General features: G+C 43.4%; 1 protein-coding gene and 1 non-coding gene across 2 annotated transcripts in view; one reads left to right on the top strand and one right to left on the bottom strand.

Moving 5' to 3' along the window:
• Positions 1-1,378: 1,378 nt before the first annotated feature.
• Positions 1,379-22,155, top strand: part of Acadl (acyl-CoA dehydrogenase long chain) — a 30,265-nt gene continuing 9,488 nt past the window's right edge. The window contains exons 1-8 of the mRNA XM_021198197.2: positions 1,379-1,509; positions 7,442-7,597; positions 10,269-10,406; positions 11,830-11,994; positions 15,643-15,709; positions 18,464-18,628; positions 19,191-19,292; positions 20,549-20,662. Coding sequence (XP_021053856.1) covers positions 1,433-1,509; positions 7,442-7,597; positions 10,269-10,406; positions 11,830-11,994; positions 15,643-15,709; positions 18,464-18,628; positions 19,191-19,292; positions 20,549-20,662 — 984 coding nt within the window. The 5' untranslated portion in view covers positions 1,379-1,432. The remainder of the gene's footprint in view (positions 1,510-7,441; positions 7,598-10,268; positions 10,407-11,829; positions 11,995-15,642; positions 15,710-18,463; positions 18,629-19,190; positions 19,293-20,548; positions 20,663-22,155) is intronic.
• Positions 8,312-8,373, bottom strand: LOC115064098. Its single transcript, XR_003843958.1, has one exon. It is a non-coding gene; the product is annotated as a U7 small nuclear RNA (small nuclear RNA).

The following is a 22,155-nucleotide window of genomic DNA, read 5'->3' as shown; positions in this document are numbered from 1 at the left end:
AATAAATAAATAAATAATCTCAAAAAAAAAAAAAAAAAAAAAGGAAAAAAGAATACAGCTCTGATTCTACACTTAGAAGCTTGTTTCTTATATGTATGTGTAAGGCCTGAGTCCGATCCCCAGGAATAAGTACACACACACACACACACACACACACACACTACTTGTACTTGTTTGTTTTTATTTTATAAAAGGAAACAATAACTTCATGATAAACCAGGTGAACAGGATCTTAAACAAATGTGCCTCCAGTTAGCCTTAGCAAGAATGCAACAGAACAAGGACACACAACATTTGCATTAATTCTGCCACTAGGAAACCTGAAAAAAAAAAAAAAGACAAAACAAACAAACAGCCCTGCAACCAGAACAAGTTACTCCTAGAAAATAAATGACTCTCCTGAGTGTTTGTAAGCATAGCCCTAGGGAAGCAGAAAGACAAGTAGATCACTGCCAAACCAGCTAGCCGAATCTATAAACTCCAGATTCAGTGACAAACCTGGAGGGCAATTGATGAAGACGTCTGATATGAACTTCAGGACTCCACATGAGTGCACAACAGACAGACAGACAGACAGAGACACACACGAATGAAATATAATCTAAAATATTTTTTTAAATAAAAAGACTATGTTTTCCAGATTGTTGGTGCGGTCAAGTCCTAAAACTTTTCTTTGAAACGTTTCTGTATGTCCTACTATGAGTGGGCTGTCAGTAGTTGATTGCTAATACAAAATGTCTTTCACTTTCACTATTTCATTATTTCAGATTCAGTAACTGTTGTTATTAGAAAGGCCCCTTTGCCTCCTTTGAAGTCTATCTAATGAGCACATTCTTTAGAGTTCAAAACCTGTCAGGTATTTCCCATTACAAACCTTCAAATTCATAAACCCAAATACCACATGTCCTTGAACTGAAACAAAACAACAACACAAAAAAGGAAACAACCATATACGAGTTCAAGTACTATTGGAGAATTGAACCAATTGTTATTCCGTTATCAAATATACTTATTTACTTTCAAAGAGTAGCTACAAACTTGTGCAAAGAAAAAAAAAAACCAAAACCAAAACCAAAACAAGCAAAAAACCCAAACCAAAACAGCACAATCCTTTACAGTGAGTACTCATACATTTATCGACATGAAGTGAGCCTTCCGAAGTTAGAAATGAACTCCATGCACCTTTTTCAGTGCGGGGCTTTAGGACGACTCTCCAGGGAACCCTTGCTCAGCCCAGCAGCAGGGCGGGTAGGGCGCACGGGGCGTCGCGCAGAGCCCGGCGCAGACCCCGCCCGAGCTGGCGGCACCGCCCTGCGGCCCGCAGTTGGCTGTCCCCGAGGCCCGCCCCACCGTCCCGCCGTCCGGCCGCCCCTCCGTCTGCCTGCGCCCGCCGCGGAGCCCGCCAGTCCCGTCCGCCGCCGTCCGTCCCGCCATGGCTGCGCGCCTGCTCCTCCGCTCCCTGCGCGTCCTGAGCGCCCGCTCGGCGCCACGCCCGCCGCCCTCCGCCCGGTGAGTGCGGGTACAGCCTGGGGTACGGGCAGCTGGGGCGGCGGAGCTCTGGGGATGGGGTGTGACGCGCTACGGTCGAGCCGGGGCGACGCGGCCGGAGGAAGGGACCGAGCCTTCTCTCCGGAACCCGGGGCTGCCCGCTGTGGCGTGGAGAACTCTGTCTCCACCACGGTCCGCCGCCGCGCCCCCAAAGGCAAGACAACCCCTAAGGTTCGCTCCAGGCCTGGGCCCCGCCCCACGTCCTACAGTGTCCCGGGAACTGACTTTGAAAGAGTTGCCCCAGCTGTAACGGGGGCGATCACCCCCTGGGCGCGCTGCCACCGAGTAGGTGCAACCTTTAGCCCAGTTGGAACGGAGACTGGGGACTGCCACCTGACAGTGAACTTGGGACTTGGTGTGCGGAGGCGGGGACCGGAAGACCAGAGCAACTTCAATCATCCCGACTCAGGCGTCCAGGCGAGGGCCCCATCTGATAAATTAGATGTAGACTTATTACTAAATCCTTAAACTAATTAAATGTAGAGGGATTAATGGGCAGCTCCCGAGAGCTTTAGAGACTATTAGGGGGTGTTTATACTGAGATCAAAAGTTTTACCTGTCTAAAAATCCATTCATTGGATAAAAAAGACTGGAAGTGTAAAGCTTTCTTAATTATGGTGGCAGGACATTTAAATGAGCTAATTAGCACATTGTTGAGAAGTACAATAAAGTGCTGTGGTAAAGCTTCTCCGTCCCGGAAGACTTGGGAAAGTTCCGAGGGCTTTAAGATCGGAATGCTTTTCTATTCTCCGGAGGAAGTGATGTTCTGACGCTCTTAAAATTAGAGAACCCTGAAGATGAACAGACACCTGCATCAGTGGCAAAGGACAGGCCAGCTGACTCATTGCTGGATGCTGCGAAAGGGTGTGCTCCTATTGTTCTAGCTTTTCTTATTCCTTTTATGTTAATAAAGTTTCTGTGTATTTTTTTTTTAATTAGAGAACCCCAAAATGTCCTTATTTTGATTCAAGTGTGGGAAGAAGCTCTGCCTTAAAGAGGATATTGGAGAATGGTCAGTGAGCCAGGAACTATAGTCACGGGTCACGGGTTTCTTAAAGGTTTCTGAGCACAATGGCCAACAATCCAGTTGAAACGCAGTCTGATTCAGCATTTATGGAGCGCTGAGCCCAAGATCGTAAACTTAGATCCAGCTGCCAGGGCCTGCGTGTGCTAATGGGTCATTTCATTTAGTTTATGACTTTCTGTTTTTTTTTTTTTTTTTTTTTTGTTATTGTTGTTTAATGTAAACGAGGCTTTAAAGTTGTGGCACGGGCCTGTAATCCCCCTCCACACACACTGGAGGCAGAGGCCAGGGGATCATGATGAATTTGAAGCCTCCTTGGAGCTGCTTAGTGAGACCCTAACTTAAAAGACAGAGAAAACAATGGACACTAGCCATTGATTTATTCAGTACAGGTGTCTCAAAACTGAAAACTGATGTTTCAGCAGACTTAACTGCCAAGTAAATGTTAGCAGGAACGTGTTTATGCATTTCTTTCTCTTTAGTTAGAAATATTCCGTTTTTTTTCTTATCATATTATAGGATGTGCCATTTGAAGACCCAGACAGATTTACACACAAGGTCTCTATAGTGATAAACAATCCCACCTGAACCTCAGAAGCCCGGTACTCTAACCTCAGCGTTGCTTTTACATGGAGGGAAAGCAACGCATGAACATCTGTGTGGACAAATATGTGCTTTAAAATACTCACCTCATAGCAATCAATTGAAAGCAGCCATTTCAGTTATTAGGGGTAAAGTAAACTTCGGTGTGATCTGAGAAACCCCCTGTGTGTGGGTCTTGTCCTGGTGTCCTCTGACCTTTAAAGCTTGGATAGCAGTTTGGTGGCTCTGGTGAAGGTGTGACCTCGCTGAAGTCATCACTAGGATCCCACCTGTTGCTCTTTCCAGTTGCCTTCTCTTCCTAGTGTTCGAGGTTCAAGATGTGAGCTCTGGCTTCTTGCCTCAGCCCTCGTAATGGTGCAAATCCTTTCTTCTATGGCTATGGAATATTGTCACACCAACAGAAAAGGACCCAATATAGTACATATGTTCATCTGTCTTTCTCCCTCAGTATATATTTTTGCCATCTTTATCAGACATTAGGGAGCTGGAGTTGCCAGCACCTATATTTGTGTCCCTTGTTCCATTGGTTTGTGTGCATGTGCGTGTGCGAGTGTGTGCATGTGTGCATGTGCGGGTGTGCATGTGCGAGTGTGTGTGTGTGCGTGTGTTTGTGTTCTGCTGCCCTTACTATGCTGTTTCTATTACAGTGGCTCCATAATGTAGCTCACACGCAGGGTGGTGATACCTCCAGCAGTATTCTTTTGTTCAGGATTGCTTTAGCCATCCTTGGTGTTTTGTGCCTCCATATAAATTTTAACATCTTTTTTTTTTTTTTCAACTTCTTTGAAAAATAGCCCAAGAATTTTTTTGGGCCTGCGTTGAATTTGTAGATTGCTTTTGACAGGATGGCCATTTTCCTCATATTAATTATTCTGAGCTGTGAACAGGAGGTCTTTCCATCTTCTGGTGTTGTCCTTTGTTTCATTCTTCAGTGTCTTAATACTTACATTGTAGAAGTCTTTTATTTCCTTGGTTAAGTTTATTCCTAGCAGGGAGAGGGAGAAGGAGAGGGAGAGGGAGAAGGAGAGGGAGAGGGAGAGGGGCAGGGAGAAGGAGAGGGGAAGGGGGAGGGGGAGGGGAGGGGGAGTGAGAGACAGACTGTCTTTCTGTCTGTCCACTATGAATTGGACTGTGTTCATGCTGTCTTTTTCAGTATGTTTGCTATTGGCATATAGGAAACCTCTGAATTTTATGTTAACTTTGTATCCTGCTACTCTGCTGAAAGTGTTTATTAGCTCTGAGAATGTTTTTGGTGGAGTCTTTAGAGACTCTTAGGTTAAATTCATATCATCTGCAAACAGAGATGCGCTGACTTCTTTCCCCATTTGCGTTGTATTTATTTTGTTTTCTTGTCTTATTGCTCTAGCTAAGTTTTCAAGCACTGCATTAAATAGGAGTAGAGTCCCTCTGTCTTGTTCCCATCTTAATGGGAATGGCTTGAGTTCCTTGCGTGATGCTGGCTGAGGCCTTGTCATTTATAGCCTCTGTTGTGCTGAGATAGGCTCTTTCCACCCCTAGCTTCTCTAGGACTTCTATCATGACTTTGTATGATTAAGAGATAGATGTTTTCTGGGGGCGGGAGGACTAAAGAAAAAACAGGGTCTGACCAAGCCAGCAGGCGTAAGGATTAAAAAGAAAAAAAGACAATTAGACAACACTGTAGCGTGACCCCAGCCAGCTTTGAGGCTGAGGCAGGTTTACTTTCCCTAAACCATTTTAATTACTTGCAAGTAATAAGGTCGGTTCTAGGTTAGGACAATAAACACAGATAGCCAAGGACAAGTAAGGCAATAAACAAAGTCCCTTGTTTCTAAGGCTTATCAGGATGACCAAGATATCTGAGTCTACTTCCCTGTCCTAGCCCAGAATCAGATTCTTGCCTGAAGCCTACTTCCCTAAAATTAGAATCCTGCCTGAGCGTACTTCCTTGTCATGGCCCCGTGTCAGATTCCTGCCTGAAGCCCATTTCCTTGTCCTGGCCCAATGTCAGACTCCTGCTAGGAAGCCCCCAAAAGCTTTCCACAAGGGTCCATGCAAGGAAGAGAGAAACCTATGTTAGAACTTAACAGAAAGCAGGAATAAGTTTTCTCCACATTTTAATATGTGATGACATTTTTAGAGACCCCTGTCTTGGAGCAGTGAAAACCAGGACTGACTAATTAGACTTGCAGTAGCACCGGAGTTGGGGGCAGCCAGTGAGCACCTATGTCTGTTGTGTCCCATAGCAGAGATCTCATCGTGGCCTTAAAGGAGAAGAGTTTTGTGTCTATCGCAATATGCAGATGCGTTGGTACTTGCACCCATGCGATAGCCACAGACTTCCAGAACATCTCTCCCTTTGGCGACTAGGCAGACATCATCCTGGCCAGGTTTGCTAAGTTGCCCATCACCTGTATGCTGCGAAGAATCAAGCCTTAGACCCTCCTCAGCATGGTGGCCAACCTCGGGTGAAAAGTGGCTTGACCCCCTACTAAACAGAGTTATGGATTGCTAACTTAAAGATCTTCTAAGATCTTTAAGATCTTTGCTCTCTAGAGCTCACTGGCTGCTTACCCAGTGCTGATGGGTTTTAGATTCACTGGCAACTGCTTTGAACAAATGTTCAGGGTGTATTCCAACAATGTCCAGAATACTTGCTGATACCAGTTCCCCCCACCCTCCACCTCCCCTTTTTTTTTTTTAAATAAAATCTCAATTGTTCGATTTTACCAATGAAGACTCGGGAGCTAAATGCTGGGGTGAAAGCCTAGAGCTCAGAGAGGCAGAGAAAGTACCCGGTTGACCTTTCTCCTCAGCTGACTCCCCAAAAGGAAAAGCAAGCTCTCCTTGTTCAAAACCCCTTGAAACTGAACGTCCCTCCCTTCTACTGCCTCTGTGCCTCTGTGTCTGTCCATCCTCCTGACTTCCTCTCACTCTCTCTGTTTTTTTTTTTTTCTTCTTCTTTCTATGTCCACTCCCTGTTAACTGGTTGCTTGCACTGCCTCTTGACCTGTGGTTAACTGTATTTAATCCTGTTTATAATAAACAGAGAGCTCTTGGATTAAAGGTGTGTTCGAGGGCTGAGCCACACCGTAACTAGAAACAGGTTTTTCCAGTAATTAACACAATGTCAGGGGTCACAGTGTGGCCAAATATCCTGCAATACCCAAGTCGTGCTGAATGCCTGGGCCAGAATGCAGTGTCAGGCACAGGAATCATCACGTTCATCAGAGTGAAGGACAAGACTACCAGAGAGAATGGATTAACCCTGCTCTTGAAAACCCACACTTTTGCTTTGAAATAAAATAATTTTTCTTAAAAAGGTTTTTATTCAGCTCAGGGATGGCCTCGGCAATCATTTTCTCCTCCATCAAGAAAGGCGAGGACTTTGTCAAGAACATGAAGTGAGAGGTGCGAGCCTCGAGCAGCAGCAGCATCCTAACTTATTCAGCATCATGTCATTGGAACCACTTGAGAGTCTGATTTGCTTTGATGGAGGGTGTTGAATCAGCATCAGCATCTCTTCCAAATTATGTCTGGTCTGTGGATAATGACAGTAAAGCAGGCTCTGATTTTCTTTTTCAAAAAAAAAAAAAAAAAAAAGGTTTTTATTCAGGTATGAGTTTGAAGATGTATGAAGGAATGTCCTTCTAAGGGGAACCTCAGGAGAAACAAAACACAACCCTGAATACAGATGAACTAAGGGGACTGATTAAAAAGTCATTTCATGTTCCCTGAGGGCTTGAGGAAGGGGAAGGATGGAGGGCAAAAGGAAATGTTTGCCAAAGATTCTAAGGAATTCTATACAAATCCACACAGTCTTGTTGGGCATTTTGATTGACACTCTAATGTGGCAGTGACATTTATACAGTTCATGTCTTGTGCTACTGAGATTTGCAGTTAGGATTCTGAATATGCTATTTTGGTAGAGTTTGCATTGTTTTAAAAATTGTACATGACTTGAAACTTTACCACTTTTATTCTATTATATATACTATTTGATTTTTATGCAGTTTAGTCCATATGCTATTCAGAAACACTGTATTTCACCTCAACTCACACCTGGGTTTAGATCTAGAGATTATCCACCTTACAGATTTCCAAAAGGAGACAGTTGAACTATGACAAAATGCTGTGGTGGGAGGGCTGTGGGAGGGTTCTGGGACAAGGACTGCGAGGGAAGGAGAGCTTATGGAAAGCCTATCTCAGGGTTCCATGTTCGCTGGCATTAATTTGGATATGAAGAGTAATGGTTGACCTAATTTTCTTAATGTGTGTCTCTTCAAGATGTTCTCATTCTGGAGCAGAAGCACGTCTGGAAACTCCTTCTGCTAAAAAATTAACTGATATTGGAATCAGAAGAATCTTTTCCTCGGAGCATGACATTTTCCGGGAGAGTGTAAGGAAGTTTTTCCAAGAGGAGGTGATTCCTCACCACACAGAGTAAGTGCCCTCCTCCTGCTGTAACGTAACAGATGGACTGGAATGTCACATACACGAAAGAAAAAGTACTTCCTTAGCCCATTCACTGTTCTTCAATGTAATACCGTTGAGATCATAGGTAGGATTTCTAAGTTTTGAAAGTATTTTATTATTACTATTAACATTACTAATTTTTTTAAAGATTTGTTTATTATTATACCTAAGTACACTATAGCTGTCTTCAGATGCACCAGAAGAGGTCATCAGATCTCATTACGGATGGTTGTGAGCCACCATGTGGTTGCTGGGATTTGAACTCAGGACCTTCAGAAGAGCAGTCGGGGCTCTTAACCACCGAGCCATCTCTCCAGCCCAATGTTACTAATTTTATTTTATTGAGGCATTCCATATCATTGTGTTCTCCAGACTGATCTTGAATTCTTAAGTGCAAGCATTTTCTCCTCAGTTGCCCAAGTATCTGGGGCTACAAGCTTGTACCACCACATTCAGCCTTTTAAAAATGTGTCATTCAAGAGTGTGAAAATTTTGTGGATTTACAAAGGAGAATAATGACAACAACAACAAAAATGCCAAGGACCAGCTGAAGCTGAGAGGGGTGCTGTGGAAGGGGTGTTTGGGAGCAGCAGGAGAAAGGACTCGAAGTCAGTGATGGGTGCAAGCTGACAGCTCTGTGGTCTGCTCAGGGTAACTCTCTAGACAGTCCTCTAGTAGCTTGTGGGTTTTTCTACCAAGGTCAGAAAACCTTCTAGAAAACTGCTAAAGGAGCTGTAACAGCTCTCTGGATAGCTTTTGCTCAGCCAACCTGCTCAACAAAATTCTAAAAGAGCTGTTAGCTCTCTGGAATAGCTCAGTTCTGGCAGACCAAAGCCCAGTCGTAATTGCCTTTCAATTTAATCATTTATCCCAGGTTCCCTTTTGATTAGCCCACGAATCAGCATTTTATGGCATAACCCCTTGATTCTTAGAAAAAGGCAGCAAGTACATTTTTTTTAACATAGCAAGTCCTATGCAGTTCACTGGGCACAGTCAGAGATCTGCCTGCCTTTGTAAACAAAGGCAATACGCTTAACTGGGTGGGATCCTGCCCTGAGATCACCACTAACTTTTTTTTTTTTTTTTTTTTTTGGTTTTCCGAGACAGGGTTTCTCTGTGTACCCCTGGCTGTCCTGGAACTCACTTTGTAGACCAGGCTGGCCTCGAACTCAGAAAGCCCCCTGCCTCTGCCTCCCGAGTGCTGGGATTAAAGGTGTACGCCACCACGCCTGGGTTTTGAACCATAAACTTTGTTCATTTCCCTTTACCAACTCATGAGTGCAGCTGCCTCTGTTCTTTCAGGTCCATGGATATTGCATCCTTATATTTTGCATAGTTGAGAAATCCAGTTTATATATTCTAGAACTCATGTTTTCAGAGTTCTTTTCCATAGCCTTAGAGGCTGTCTTGAAGGTCACAGCATGACCATTTTTTTGAGGAATAATAATTAGACACATTCTCGACGACTAGATTCGTGCTGTTTCTAACTATCATGGAACCATTAGTGTTGGCAGGGAGAACACACTGGGGAACATGGAAAGTACGTACATTACAATGCAAGCAGGCCTTTAGGCCTACTGCAGCTGTCCGCACTCGTGGAGACTGGCATCCCGTTGGCTCTGCTCCAGGGGCTGGAACCTGCCACACCACCCTTCCACAGCCATACAGAACCCGGCACAGTAACCTATGGTTAAGTGGTAAATTCTTAGTCCATTTCAGTCTTTCTTTTTCTATATTAAAAATTAAAGTATGTTAAAAAGGTCAGCATAGTGAAACTTGGTAGATCATTGGCCACTTCTGAATATTTATACCACTGAGATAATTTTTAAAAAGTCTTACAGATTTATTTATTTTATGTGTATGAATGTTTGCTCAAAAGTATGTGCATTCCGGAACTGTAGTTAAGGATGGTTACAAACCACTGTGTGGGCACTGGAAATTGAGCCCAGGTCCTTTGCATAAAAAGCAAATGCTCTTAACTACTGAGCCATCTCTTTAGTCCCCCCAACTGACATCTCTTGATTGATCCTTTTATTATTGAAAAAAATTGATTTGTCTTAAAATAGAATTTTGTTGTGTTTCAAAATTCACTACATTACATGGCAGAAGGGTTTTATGTATTATTTAAGAACAACTTTTATGGATTTTATATTCTTTTGAGACAAAGTACTACTGGCTGACCTGGGACTTTCTGTGTAGACCAGGCTAGCCTCAAATTCACAGAGATCTCTCTGCCTCTACCTCTGTCTCCCAGTGCTGGGATCAAGGGTGTGAGCCACCGTACCTTGTTTAAATACAGCATTTTAAGGAACTATGTGAGAAATCTTTGGAAGTCTTGTTAAGGAAATGTTCATAACTGTGTGGAACAACTAAACTTGTACCCTAGAGCATCACCTAACTGTGACAGCAGTGGATATAAATTATAGGAATAGTCCACAGAGCAGGAGGGGGACAAAGGATGGCAAAGATAAGGAAGAAAAAAGAAGAAATAACACAAGATACACATGGAAAGGCCGGTGGCCAGTGTCATCAGTTACCATAAATTAAGGACATGTTCCTGCACAAGTCTCTAGTTCCTAGTGAGGCGGTTTATATAATTTTAAGGAAGTCTGTCTGACTTTAAGTTTGTTATCTGCAGGTGGGAGAAAGCTGGAGAAGTGAGTAGAGAGGTCTGGGAAAAAGCCGGCAAGCAGGGCTTGCTTGGCATCAACATCGCAGAGAAGCATGGCGGCATTGGTGGGGACTTGCTTTCCACAGCAGTTACTTGGGAAGAGCAGTAAGTATGGAGACATTTAGAGTGGAGCTTTCTTCTGTGAGTTGTCCTTTCTGAAATGATAAAGAAAATACTTGCTAAGTTCTTGGAAGACTGAAAATTCAGTGTAAAATGTGGGGATGACAGCATGTGCGTCCTAAGTTGGGGATGTGGGAGGAGGATGCTTGTTCTTCAGATCTTTTTATATTGTAGAAATAGACGCTGTTGACGGGCCAGGTGTGGGCCAGGTGCGGGCCAGGTGCAGGCCAGGTGTGGGCCAGGTGCGGGTCAGGTGTAGGCCAGGTGCGGGCCAGGTGCATCCTAGCATGCAAGAGTCAGAAGCAGGAGGATTGCCAAGAGCTCAAGGCTAGCTTAGGTTTACATAGTCAGTTCTAGGCCAGCCAGAGCCATAGAGCAAGAAGCTGCTTTCAAAACAAATAAACAAAAAAGAGTTAAAAAGATAACTCCATTTCCATTGAATTTATTCCCTCCTTCCTTTGAAAAAGCATAGCAGGTTGGAAAAATATTCCATTGAAATATGCCAAAATTTGCATTATAAGGATATATAAATATCTCCACTAAAATTGCAGATTATGTAGCAACAGTTCATCAAAAGGGAAATAAATGCACTTAGATTTTATTTAATGAAAAAGCTCTTCCTCACTACCAGAGGATCGTAAATTATGTTGACCTGGAATTATCATTTTGCATATGTGAAAAATTTGTGAAGATGACAAACCCTGGTCCCCAGTAAGGACAAGATGGATGTGAAAGTAACACATTCTTACACATTTGTTGCATTAAGAAAAATGAATATCTGGGATTTCAATGTATATGAAAGGTAAATGAATGTGCCCCTGCCTGCACATCATTTGGGGGAATTTACTGCAAGAAGATAGCTTATTAGGAAAGAGAACTATCATGGTTAACCTTAATCCCCTAAATTGTGATGTAATTTAAATGTACTTCAATAGGAGGAGGAATTCGTAAGTTATGCAACATAAATGATTTGGAATATTTTACATCTATTTAAGAACATAATTTTTAAAAAATCATGAGCAGTGGGACTTAATCATAACAATTACCAGAAGAACAATGGAGTAAAAAGTTCACAGAGTGACTGCAGGTACATTAGAGTGTCACCAAGGTGCCCTCCATAATAGGACGGTTGCTGTGTCAGGGTAAGACAATGGCAGGTGGTCAGTATTTTAGCTCTTAGTTCATCAAATGTGTACTGTGGAGGGGCTGCTAAAGCCCCGTTACTGTGTTAGCGCCCACAATGAAAGGGTCAGTAAAAACAGAGCTGGCACTGGGAATGTTGTGGGCTTACGAGAAAGCAGGCTACAGTGAGACCTTCAGAAATTCTTCACGATGTTAGTAAAATTGAAAATTAAACTTAACCCAATAGCTATTCCATGGTTCTGTTTTCTTCCTCTTTTGTTCTAAGAGCGTACTCCAATTGCACAGGCCCTGGCTTCAGCCTCCACTCAGATATTGTCATGCCCTATATTGCGAATTACGGTACAAAAGAACAGATCGAGAAGTTCATCCCGCAGATGACGGCAGGCAAGTGTATCGGTGCCATAGCCATGACAGAGCCTGGGGCTGGAAGGTACGTCCTTATTTAGCTGGCTCTGAATTCTTAGAGGCAGAGTCCTACCAGCAAACATTTGCTAGGTGTACTGCACAGCTCTCCATAAGTGTGGGTTCTGCATTCGTGGATTTACATGGTCTTTGATTGAAAATATTTGGAAAAATAATTGCATCTGTACTCAAAGTGTACACATGCTTCTTGTTATTTCCTAGAAAACATAGGATAGCAACTATTTTACATAGCATTTCCATTGGTCTGGACTTTGTCAATAATCTGGAAATTAAAATGTAGAATATGTGGGAAGATTATATAGGGTGTATGCAATGGTGTATAGGTTTTGATATCTGAGAGTAGAAGTCCCGAACCCAGTTTCTGTGGGTTCTAGGTGACAGGTAAGATTCTGAAGTATATGCAAGGCAAAAGGGAGCACTGCATAATTCACAATGTGAAACTCCAGTTGTAAAACAAGATGTTTTTTTACACAAATAATGGCAAAGCAGTTGTAATGCATGCTAGGTTCAAGATACCCACCTAGTGTACTGGACTCACAGTGGTAGGTATGAGTGAGTCTTTAGCACGATGAATTTATAGTCTTTTAAGTGGGATGTGTGGAGTGAGGTGTTATACATGCTTATCTGGAAGCCTGGACACGGGCCATGGAGGCTGTGCATTTTAAAAGAAAGAGACTATGTAAAGACAGAGACATTTTGGAATGGAGAAGAATGTCAAAATGTCAAGAAACCTGGACGCACGTATGAGAGGAAGAGAACAGAGCAGATGGAACACAGTATCAGAGATGGGTTGCCCGCTACACTCTTAACTTAGATTTGGCCTCCAGAGAGCAGTTGTCACTGCCGGGCCAGTGAGGTGACTCAGCCAGTCAGGGGGCTTGCTTCCATTGCAGGCCTGGCAGCCCGAGTGCAGTGTGCATGAAGATGAACGGAGGAAATGGGCTCAACACGGTGTGCTCGCTGCGCGTGGTGTGTGTGTGCGTGTGTGTGTGTGTGTGTGTGTGTGTGTGTGTGTAGTCTCAATGTCAGGATCAGGGAAACTGAGGTAATACTCAGGGGTATTATGAGCATATATGTTCTATATGTTCTTGTCATTATGGTTGTATATGGTTAAACCATTTTCAGGGTTTCATGTGTACCATGAAAAGTTTTAAGGACAAGCCATTAACTTACGTAATCACCTTTATTACCTGGTTATGTCCCTGCATGGAACAACCAGGTTTTGTTGCTGTTTGATTTATATCCGTCTGTCTGTCTGTCTGTCTGTCTGTCTGTCTGTCTGTCTGTCTCTGTTGGTATCTCTGTCTCTGTCTCTGTCTCTGTCTCTGTCTCTGTGTGTGTTACCCATGGAAGCCAGAAGAGGGTGTTGGATTCCCTGGGGCTGGAGTTGCTGTTGTGAACTGCCTGCTGTGGGTGCTGGGGACTAAATCTAGGTCCTGCACAAGAGGATCGAGTGCTCTTAGCCTCTGAGCCATTTCTCCAGTCCCCAGAACAGCACATGTCCGGATCTCAGGAACTGACGCCAACACAAATGATTGATAATATAACCACCATCCATCACTAATCAGTCTTTAAATGAGTTTCTCTCTTGATTCTGAGGGCTGGAAGTCCACAGTTGGCATCTTTGGACCCAGTCAGAGCATCGGCTAGGCCATGCACCCTCCAGAAGATAAAGGGGCAAGCTCCTTCCTTCCTGCCTAGACTCCCTCCCTCTCCTGGTGGTGCCTAGCATCTGCTGGCTTATTACCTAGGGTCACATTGCCGTCTCCTCCTCTCTCTCTGTCCTGCTCCTAAGGATATCTGTAACATTTAGAGCTCATCCAGGTCATCCATGATGGTCTTTCTGTCTCAAAGCCTTGAAGTCAGTCATCTCTGCCTGGTCCCGTTTTCATGTAATGTAATGCAATGCAATTCAGTGCAATGTAGGTATCAGGGATTAGGGCCTGGTACCTCTGGGATGGTGGGGAATAATATTTAGCCTAATATGGAAAGAATTTCTTAAGGGCCATGGAGTATAAAAATACAAGTATCACTTACAGTGATGTAATTTGAATTAATTATATACTGTGCTATTTGTTGTAGAGTATTAATGAAAACTTGAAACGAGTGCTTGGCCTGCTGAGATGGCTCAGTGGGTAAAGTTGCCTGGAAACCTAAGTCTGATCTCCAAGGAGACACGTGGTAGAAGAAAGTGTCACATAATTCCCATAAATTGGCCCCTGACTTCCACACACATGCTGTGACATGATTTTGGGCATGTGCACGCACACACAAACATACACTACACGAAATAATTAAGAAAAAGCCCTTATATAAATACAAATTATCTTACAGACATGGGTATAATGTATACTTTAAACTAGAGGCAGGTGAAGCTTTGTGAGTTCAAGGCCAGCCTGGTTTATAAGCAAGTTCCAGGACAGCCAGAACTACATAATAGACAGACCCAGTTTCAAAACTCAAACCAAAACCAAAACACAAAAAAATTATCTTACAGAAAAATACTAGATAATAAGATCAAAATCATATATGGTCCTAATTTTATAAAAAATACATATATTAATATGTATGTTTATATCCATTGAAAAACATTGGAAGAGTATATTTTAAGAGTGCTTATTCAGGAGATAAATTGTTAAATTGTTTTGAAGACCAGGCCTCATTGAACAGATTTGAAATCCCAGTGAGACCTTGTGAGACCAAGGCAGGAGGATCCTTAGTTTGAGGCCAGACTGGACTATGTAGTGAGGTCTAGGACAGCCCAAGCTACATATCAGCTCTTGTCTCAAAAGACCATAAGTAGATGAATAGTTTTCTCCTTTGAATATTGTTTTTTAAAAATAAATCTATTTTTATTAATTTTTTAGTATGTTATATAGATGTGTGGGTGGGTATGTATGTATGTATGTATGAATTTAGGTTCCCACAAAGGTTAAAGGAAGGTAATGTGTCCCCTGAAAGCTGGAATTACAGGTGGTTTCAAGCCACCTGATATTAACTCTGGCAACCAAATTTATGTCCTTTGGAAGAACAGTAAGTTCTCTTCAGCACTGAGCTGTCTCTCCAGCCCCTTTTCATATTTTAAATAGAAATATCTAGAAACATACACTCCTTTTAGAGTTGTTTTGTTTGGAAGGTGGCAATTGAAAAATGTTTAACTTTTTTAGATTTATATACATGACTATTTTGCCTACACATATGTATGTGTACCACGGGTATGACACGTGCCCATGGAGGTAAGGAGAGGACATTGGGACTGGGCTTATGGATGGCTGTGAGCCACCATATGTGTTCTGGGGAGTTGAACCTTCATCCTCTGCAAGACCAACAAGGGTTCTTCACTAATGAGCCATCTCTTCAGCCCCTGTTTTTAGAAACCTCCATTTCTGATGAAGAGATAGTGTTGGACCAGTGTGAGTAAAGGCGTTTAAGTACATGGTGTTTCATAATTGTAGGGAGGTAGCAAGAAATATCATCATCGTCTAGTTTGGTGTTCTTAAATACAGTTGGGTTTCCATGAAATTTAAAATATATTAGGTGTATTTTTAGTGCAACTTTGTGAATATTTCTAATACTAGGATTTCTAATACATGTGGTCTTTTGCATAATTTGACTTTTTTTTATTCCATCGATTGACCTTTGTTTCCCACTATAGTGACTTACAAGGAGTAAGAACGAACGCCAAAAGATCCGGGAGTGATTGGATTCTCAACGGGAGCAAGGTGCGTAGAAAGCAGGCGTGGGTGCCGGTGTCTCAGCCTGCCTCCACGGCTACACATCCGCGATGTGATCAGTCCAGGGACTAACAAAGGTGTTCCATGCACACCTTTGACCCCAGCACTGAAGGGTGCAGAGACAATAGGAGCAGTGGGGCTCTTAGCCTCGGTGAAAAATGCAAGCCTCAGATTTAAAGAGAGAGCCTGCCTTAAAGAACAAGGTGAAGAGTGATAGAGGAGGGAGGGTACCTTACACAGATGTATACAAACAAGTAAGTACATTTTATAAAAAGATTAAGAGGGAGCTGGAGAGATGGCTCAACAGTTAAGAATATTGACTGCTTTTCTAGAGGACCTAAGTTCCGTTGCCAACACCCACACCCTGGCTCATAACTGGCTGTTTAAGTTCACTTCCAGGGAATCTGATGCCCTCTTGTGGCCTCTGTGGGTACTGCATGTATATGCACAGACATACAGGCAAAGTGACCCGTGTGCATACACTAAGATGAAAAAACAAAGAAAAAGTTGGAAGAAAAAGTTTCAAACAAATATCAGAAACTTTCAAGAGGTCTTAAGAGATAGAAGTGTGGATGAGAGGATTCAAGAACCCTCCAGTTGTTCTGAGAATCGGCTTACTGAGAGCTCCTCAGACGGGTGCAGATGGCTCAAGAGGAAACATATCCCCGAGAGGAAATGCTGCGGTTGACTAAATGTTAAGAAGAGATGTTCTTTTTAATACAAGGACTGTGTGTGGATGAGTTTTCTTGTTTGGTTGTTATTATTTGGCCTGTTTCTTTGTTTGAGACAGGGCCTTCTGTAGAGGCCAGGATAGCTTTGAACTCATAACCCTCCCGTGTTCTCTGCCTAAGTGCTGGCAGTACAAGGATATACAACTATGTTGTGTTAACTTGTTCAATTTTTAAGGATGTTCCGCTTTCTTTAAGCTAATGTTTTATCTTTACAAAATCAAATAATATTGAGGTACTGTCAGTCAGGCTACTGAAAATCTGCCTTTCAAACTTACTTTGTCAGTGTCTAGTAACGGCTTGTTCTCTGACATCAGTAATTCCTGTGGAGAACTTCTCATTCTTTGATATGCCAGTGGGCACGATGAATCTCTTAAGAATTAGAGATAGCATATCTTGTATCCTAGAAAATTTCCTTTTATCGACTATCTTGAGTCACTGACATCATTCAGATCAACTTTAGGAAGCGGTTACCTAAGCGCTGTGATATGCACACTCAGTGCTACCATATGTGCCTGGTCTGTGCAGGCCTTGGTTTTGATGTTGTATAAACAAAGCAGCTTGTCTGAGCCTGGAATTGACGGTACACCAGGAGTACTTAACTCAGTGTGGCAAGAATTCTAGATGACGTGATACCCGAGCTTAGTAAAAGGTGCGTAGGATTTGCATTGTTAGATTTTTAAAGGCACATGGGTCTGGAAGGCACTGGAATGTGTGAGACGAGTGCTTCAGTAGAGCTGACCCAAGGGCAGGAAATGGAGGCTGCGAAATAGAGAGAAGAGGCAGGAGGTGCGATTACCACCTGTTTGTGAGGAGTTTTTATGCCTGCTCAAAGGGTTTAGGATGTATCTTGAAGCTAGCTGTTGAAAGATGTTGGGGTGTGAACTTGGCGGGATCACACTGCTGTATAGAGCAGCCTCTCTGGGCAGCTGATGGATGATGGATGGAGTTGTAGTGAGAGCTGTCTTAGATCCTTGTGCGAGCCCCGAGGAGAGCCGGGGAGGGGAGTTAGTGGCAATAGTTAGAAAAGGAAGTAAGCAGACTCACACAGTAAAGTGGACCAGAAAGAACAGTGCCACATTGACTGGGAAGCAGATGGCAGCATAGATAGCAAAGCATTTGTTGAAGTAGAGGATACGCGGGCGTTCGTTGTTGGGCAGGAGTCCGGGGTGGGACGGACATGTTCTGCTCGTGAGTCACTTTGTGGAATCCAGTAGGTCCAGATCGTATCAGGCAATGTGGGTGATCTGGATGTGGAGGCGCACCCCTGTGCTCTGGAGGCTGAAGCAGAGGGATTTTAAACTCTAGGCCAGCCTGGGCTACAGAACAGGTTCAGGCCATCTGCTTAGATCTTGTCTCATAAACGTGGAGAAGAGACAGCATTGGAGTCTCAGGGGGTGACTTGAGGAGGACAAAGCCCTGACAGATGAGGTGACCTCAGGCAAAGTGCAGAATGAAGTGTCAGTTATGAATTGCTTTGGATTATCAGCCCATATTTCCTGTTTAGCTTGTCATTCTGCCCCCATCCCGCCACCCCCATCCCGCCACCCCATCCCCAGAAACACTTAACCGTAATGCTTTCCTTACTTAGGCAATTTTGATAGAAGTAGACAATCTGTATAAATGAAAAACAAAAACTGCCTTTTTCAAAATCTGATCAGTCTAAGAGTTTAGTGCCATTTAAAGCAAATTCCTTTTTTCTCTCTGTAGCTCCCACCTAAAATTCAGCTTACCAAGTGAATGGGCGATTTGGCTTTATTTTAAAAACATAATCTATTAGTTTCTTATTACTGTTCATCTTATGAGTAGTGGGAAAACTGTAGACACTTCAGTATTGAAGCACTGGAGATCCCTGCCCTTCATTAATCTCACCTATGCAGCAGCTCCCCTGTGTGGGCGAGAGATGGGGACACTTCTGTTGCCTATTCTAGTCTTATGGGTGCTCCCTGAGTATAAGCTTGCACATAGACCTGAGGACTGCAGAGCATCACAGTGCATCTGGATATTCCTGCAGGTGTTCATCACTAATGGCTGGTTAAGTGATCTCGTGATCGTCGTGGCCGTCACCAACCGTGAAGCTCGATCGCCTGCCCATGGCATTAGCCTCTTTTTGGTGGAAAGCGGAATGAAAGGATTTATCAAGGGCCGGAAGCTACAGAAGATGGGAATGAAAGCTCAGGTAAGCCGTGGTTTGAATCAGACTTTCAGTCAGAAAGCAGATACACAGAGTTGCTCATGGCGTCTTCCTGAGCAGAGTGCAGGGTATGTTTCCAGAAATGGCAAGGGAGACTCCTTTTCAGTCACGTTACTGTCTCTGTCCTACTCAGGAATGGGGAGGAACGAGAGTGTTTTGAATATCTGCTTTGGAAATGGGAACGTTAGCTGTATTGTAGTAAATCACCTGTTCGTGAAATTGAGAAGAGTGTGAAGTAATAACAGCATTTTGTTGTATATTATCAGAGAACATGTTTTGCTTAATGTGTTAGAAATTCTAACTTCCCAGTACCTAGAGAACCGGAGAGTGTCGAAGCCTGAATGACTGTGTATTGCGCCAGGAAAGCCACCATTGTGGAATGAGATAGATTTAGATAAAACTCCCTGGCTTATTACTTATTACTTAACGTTCAGGCTCCAAGTCCACTCCAGTTTGTCTTTTGGTTCTTCTTCATTGGAAGTTAAAAACGCTATGGGGCTACTGGGAAAGGGATGAACTCATTCTCTGCTTGATTCCTGTTTCCCAGGACACAGCCGAACTATTCTTTGAAGATGTCCGATTGCCAGCTAATGCCTTACTTGGAGAAGAGAATAAAGGCTTCTACTACCTCATGCAAGAGCTCCCACAGGTATTAAATTCCTAGGATACTGTTTCTGTCTGGGTTACATGCTTCTGGTTAGATACTGAGCAGAAATAGACTACAGAGCTGTATAAAAAGATCCACGCAGGTAAACTTGCGCTACAATGATCATCTGAGTATAGGATAAAGTTGCGCATCAAGAAGTATCACTCATGCTCACAACCACTGAACTGATCACGGGGTCCCCAATGGAGGAGTTAGAGAAAGAACTGAAGGAGCTGAAGGGATTTGCAACCCCATAGAAGGAACAACAATATCAACCAACCAGACCCGAGCTCCCAGGGACTAAACCACCAACCAAAGAGTACACATGGAGGGACCCCATGGCTCCAGCTGCATTTGTTGCAGAGTTTGGCCTTGTAGGGCATAAATGAGAGGAGAGGTGCTTGGTCCTGTGAAGGCTTGATGCTCCAGTGTGGGGGACTACGAGGGAGGGAGGTGGGAGAGGGTGGGTGGGTGGGTGGGTGGGTGGGGGAGCACCCTCATAGAAGCAGGGGGAGGGAGAATGGGATGGGGGCTGGGGAGTGGGGACCTGGAAAGGGGCATAGCATTTGAAATGTAAATAAAGAAAATATTCAATAATACAAAAAAAAAGAAGTATCCCTGTTGACAGGCCAGATAAGTAAGTAACTGAACTCAGCAGGACCCAACCAAGCAGATGTAAGGACAATAGGTTTCTGTGGTTCCTTAGAATGACCTCTGCTTAAGTGCAGAACTTTTAGCTCTTTGTAAAGAAACCTTTGGCAGGTTGTAAATAACTGTAAAGGGGAGAAGGTGTTAAACAGAAAGCTTCTTCACACCACAGGCTTGCAGTCAGTCCTCATCATTCATGCGTACAGGCTGCTATAAGTATGCATTTGCCTTTTGCCTGGCAGCAGCTGTGGCACACGCTAAGCTGAAAACAGCTAGTGGCTCCAGTGGCTCAGTAGAATCCAGAAATCGCCAGCATGACTACTGTGATTTTACACAGGTCGGTAACACTGGAACTGTGTGCTGGAAGAGGTTGGGCTCCTCCCATGCACTGTTGGCTGAGAGTGTGGTTACCAACCAAGCCCCTTAGGTAGCACTGTTCTTAGATATGTTCCAATAACCACAGATGTCTGGGGGAGCCTTTTCTTAGAGCTAAGAGGTAAGTTAAAAGTTAATCTTGAGACATTTATTATACAAATTATTTATAGGACGTCCTGAAGTGGTATAAAAGAGGTTCACATAATAAGGCTTACTACTTAATTTGGGGCTTCTAGGAAAGGCTCTTAATTGCTGAGTTGGCAATTTCTGCCTGTGAGTTCATGTTTGAAGAAACCAGGAACTACGTGAAGCAAAGAAAAGCCTTTGGGAAAACAGTTGCACACATACAGGTACGTTTGTCCTTATATCTGGGTGTTTATCAAGTTTGTTTGAGCGGTTGGGTCAGGGAGAAATGATAATTAAGGGTAATTTTGATGCAAGGGGTGTTAGACACATAAGAGCGGATGAGATGCGGAAAGGGAGAGCAGAGTGGAAACGCTAAGATGGAGAGGGGCCAGGCCAGAGTCCTGAGGACACGGGAAGGCCTGAGGTGACATAGAGAAGGTCTACAAGAAGGCAGATCCAGGGGCTGGTGAGATGGCTCAGTGGGTAAGAGTACCAGCTGCTCTTCCAAAGGTCCCGAGTTCAAATCCCAGCAACCATATGGTGGCTCACAACCATCTGTAACAAGATCTGATGCCCTCTTCTGGAGTGTCTGAAGTCAGCTACCGTGTAATTACATATAATAGATAAATAAATCTTTAAAAAAAAATAAGAAAAAAGAAAAGAAGGCAGATCCAGAGAGGCTCATCACAGAAGCCAACAGGGAAGACTTCAATAGGAGGGTGTGGCATCCAATTTGGACTCATAGTTTCCATGCAGTTACCACCTTAAGGGAAAGGTAGAACACCGTGGGCGTGTTGCAGCATCATAGACAAGTGCAGCTTCTGCCCTAACATAGCTCCTGAAGCCTGGATAGTCTAGGCAAGCTGTGTCCTGGCAGAAAGAGTTCCAGTTTGTAAATCTTAAAAATTTGTTTGATCCACAAAACTGCTAAGTCTTTTAATATTTAAAATTCTATTTTGGAAAAAGATAGGAAAAGGAAAAAAAATGTCTTTTTCTTCAATGTCTTCAAACTGTAGTTCCTAGGACCTTGAGTACGACATTAACTGTAAGATTAGATAGATGGAGGGTGGGTTTTTTTTAATAACTAAATCATAATATATGCTGATAACAATTCACGGTTTTGCTAACTGTTCCAAGGCATCTTCAAGTCCTAAAGTTCCAAGATAAGTGTCATTCCTTGCTTAATTGTTCTTTTTATTAGATATTTTCTTTATTTACATTTCAAATGTTATCCCCTTTCCTGGTTTCCCCTCTGAAAATCCCCTATCCCCTCCCCCTCCCCCTGCTCCCCAACCCACCCACTCCCATTCCAGACCCTGGCATTCCCCTATACTGGGGCGCTTAGCTTAATTGTTTTTAAAATTACATCTTAATTTATTCTCTTACTCCCTTCCCTCTCCCTCCCTCTCTTCCTCCCTCCCTCCCTCCCTCCCATCTCTCTGTGGATGGGTAGGGGTATGCACACCCATGGCAAGTGTGTGGAGGTCAGAGAACAACTTGTGGGAGTTGATTCTCCTTCCACATGTGGGTCTTAGGGACTGAACTTCAAGTCATCAGGCTTGTCAGAAAGTGCCCTTACCTGCTGAGCATCTACTCATTCAGAATGCTGAGAGAGATTTTAGTAAATTCACTCAGTCACTTACATATTCATTCTCTCTCTCTCTCTCTCTCTCTCTCTCTCTCTCTCTCTCTCTCTCTCTCTCTCTCTCTCTCTCTC

This window comes from Mus pahari, chromosome 5, assembly GCF_900095145.1.
Source record: "Mus pahari chromosome 5, PAHARI_EIJ_v1.1, whole genome shotgun sequence".
In the NCBI taxonomy this organism is placed as follows: Eukaryota; Metazoa; Chordata; class Mammalia; order Rodentia; family Muridae; genus Mus; species Mus pahari.
Note: the sequence above shows the minus strand (reverse complement) of the source record. Positions and strands in the feature narration are given on the sequence as shown.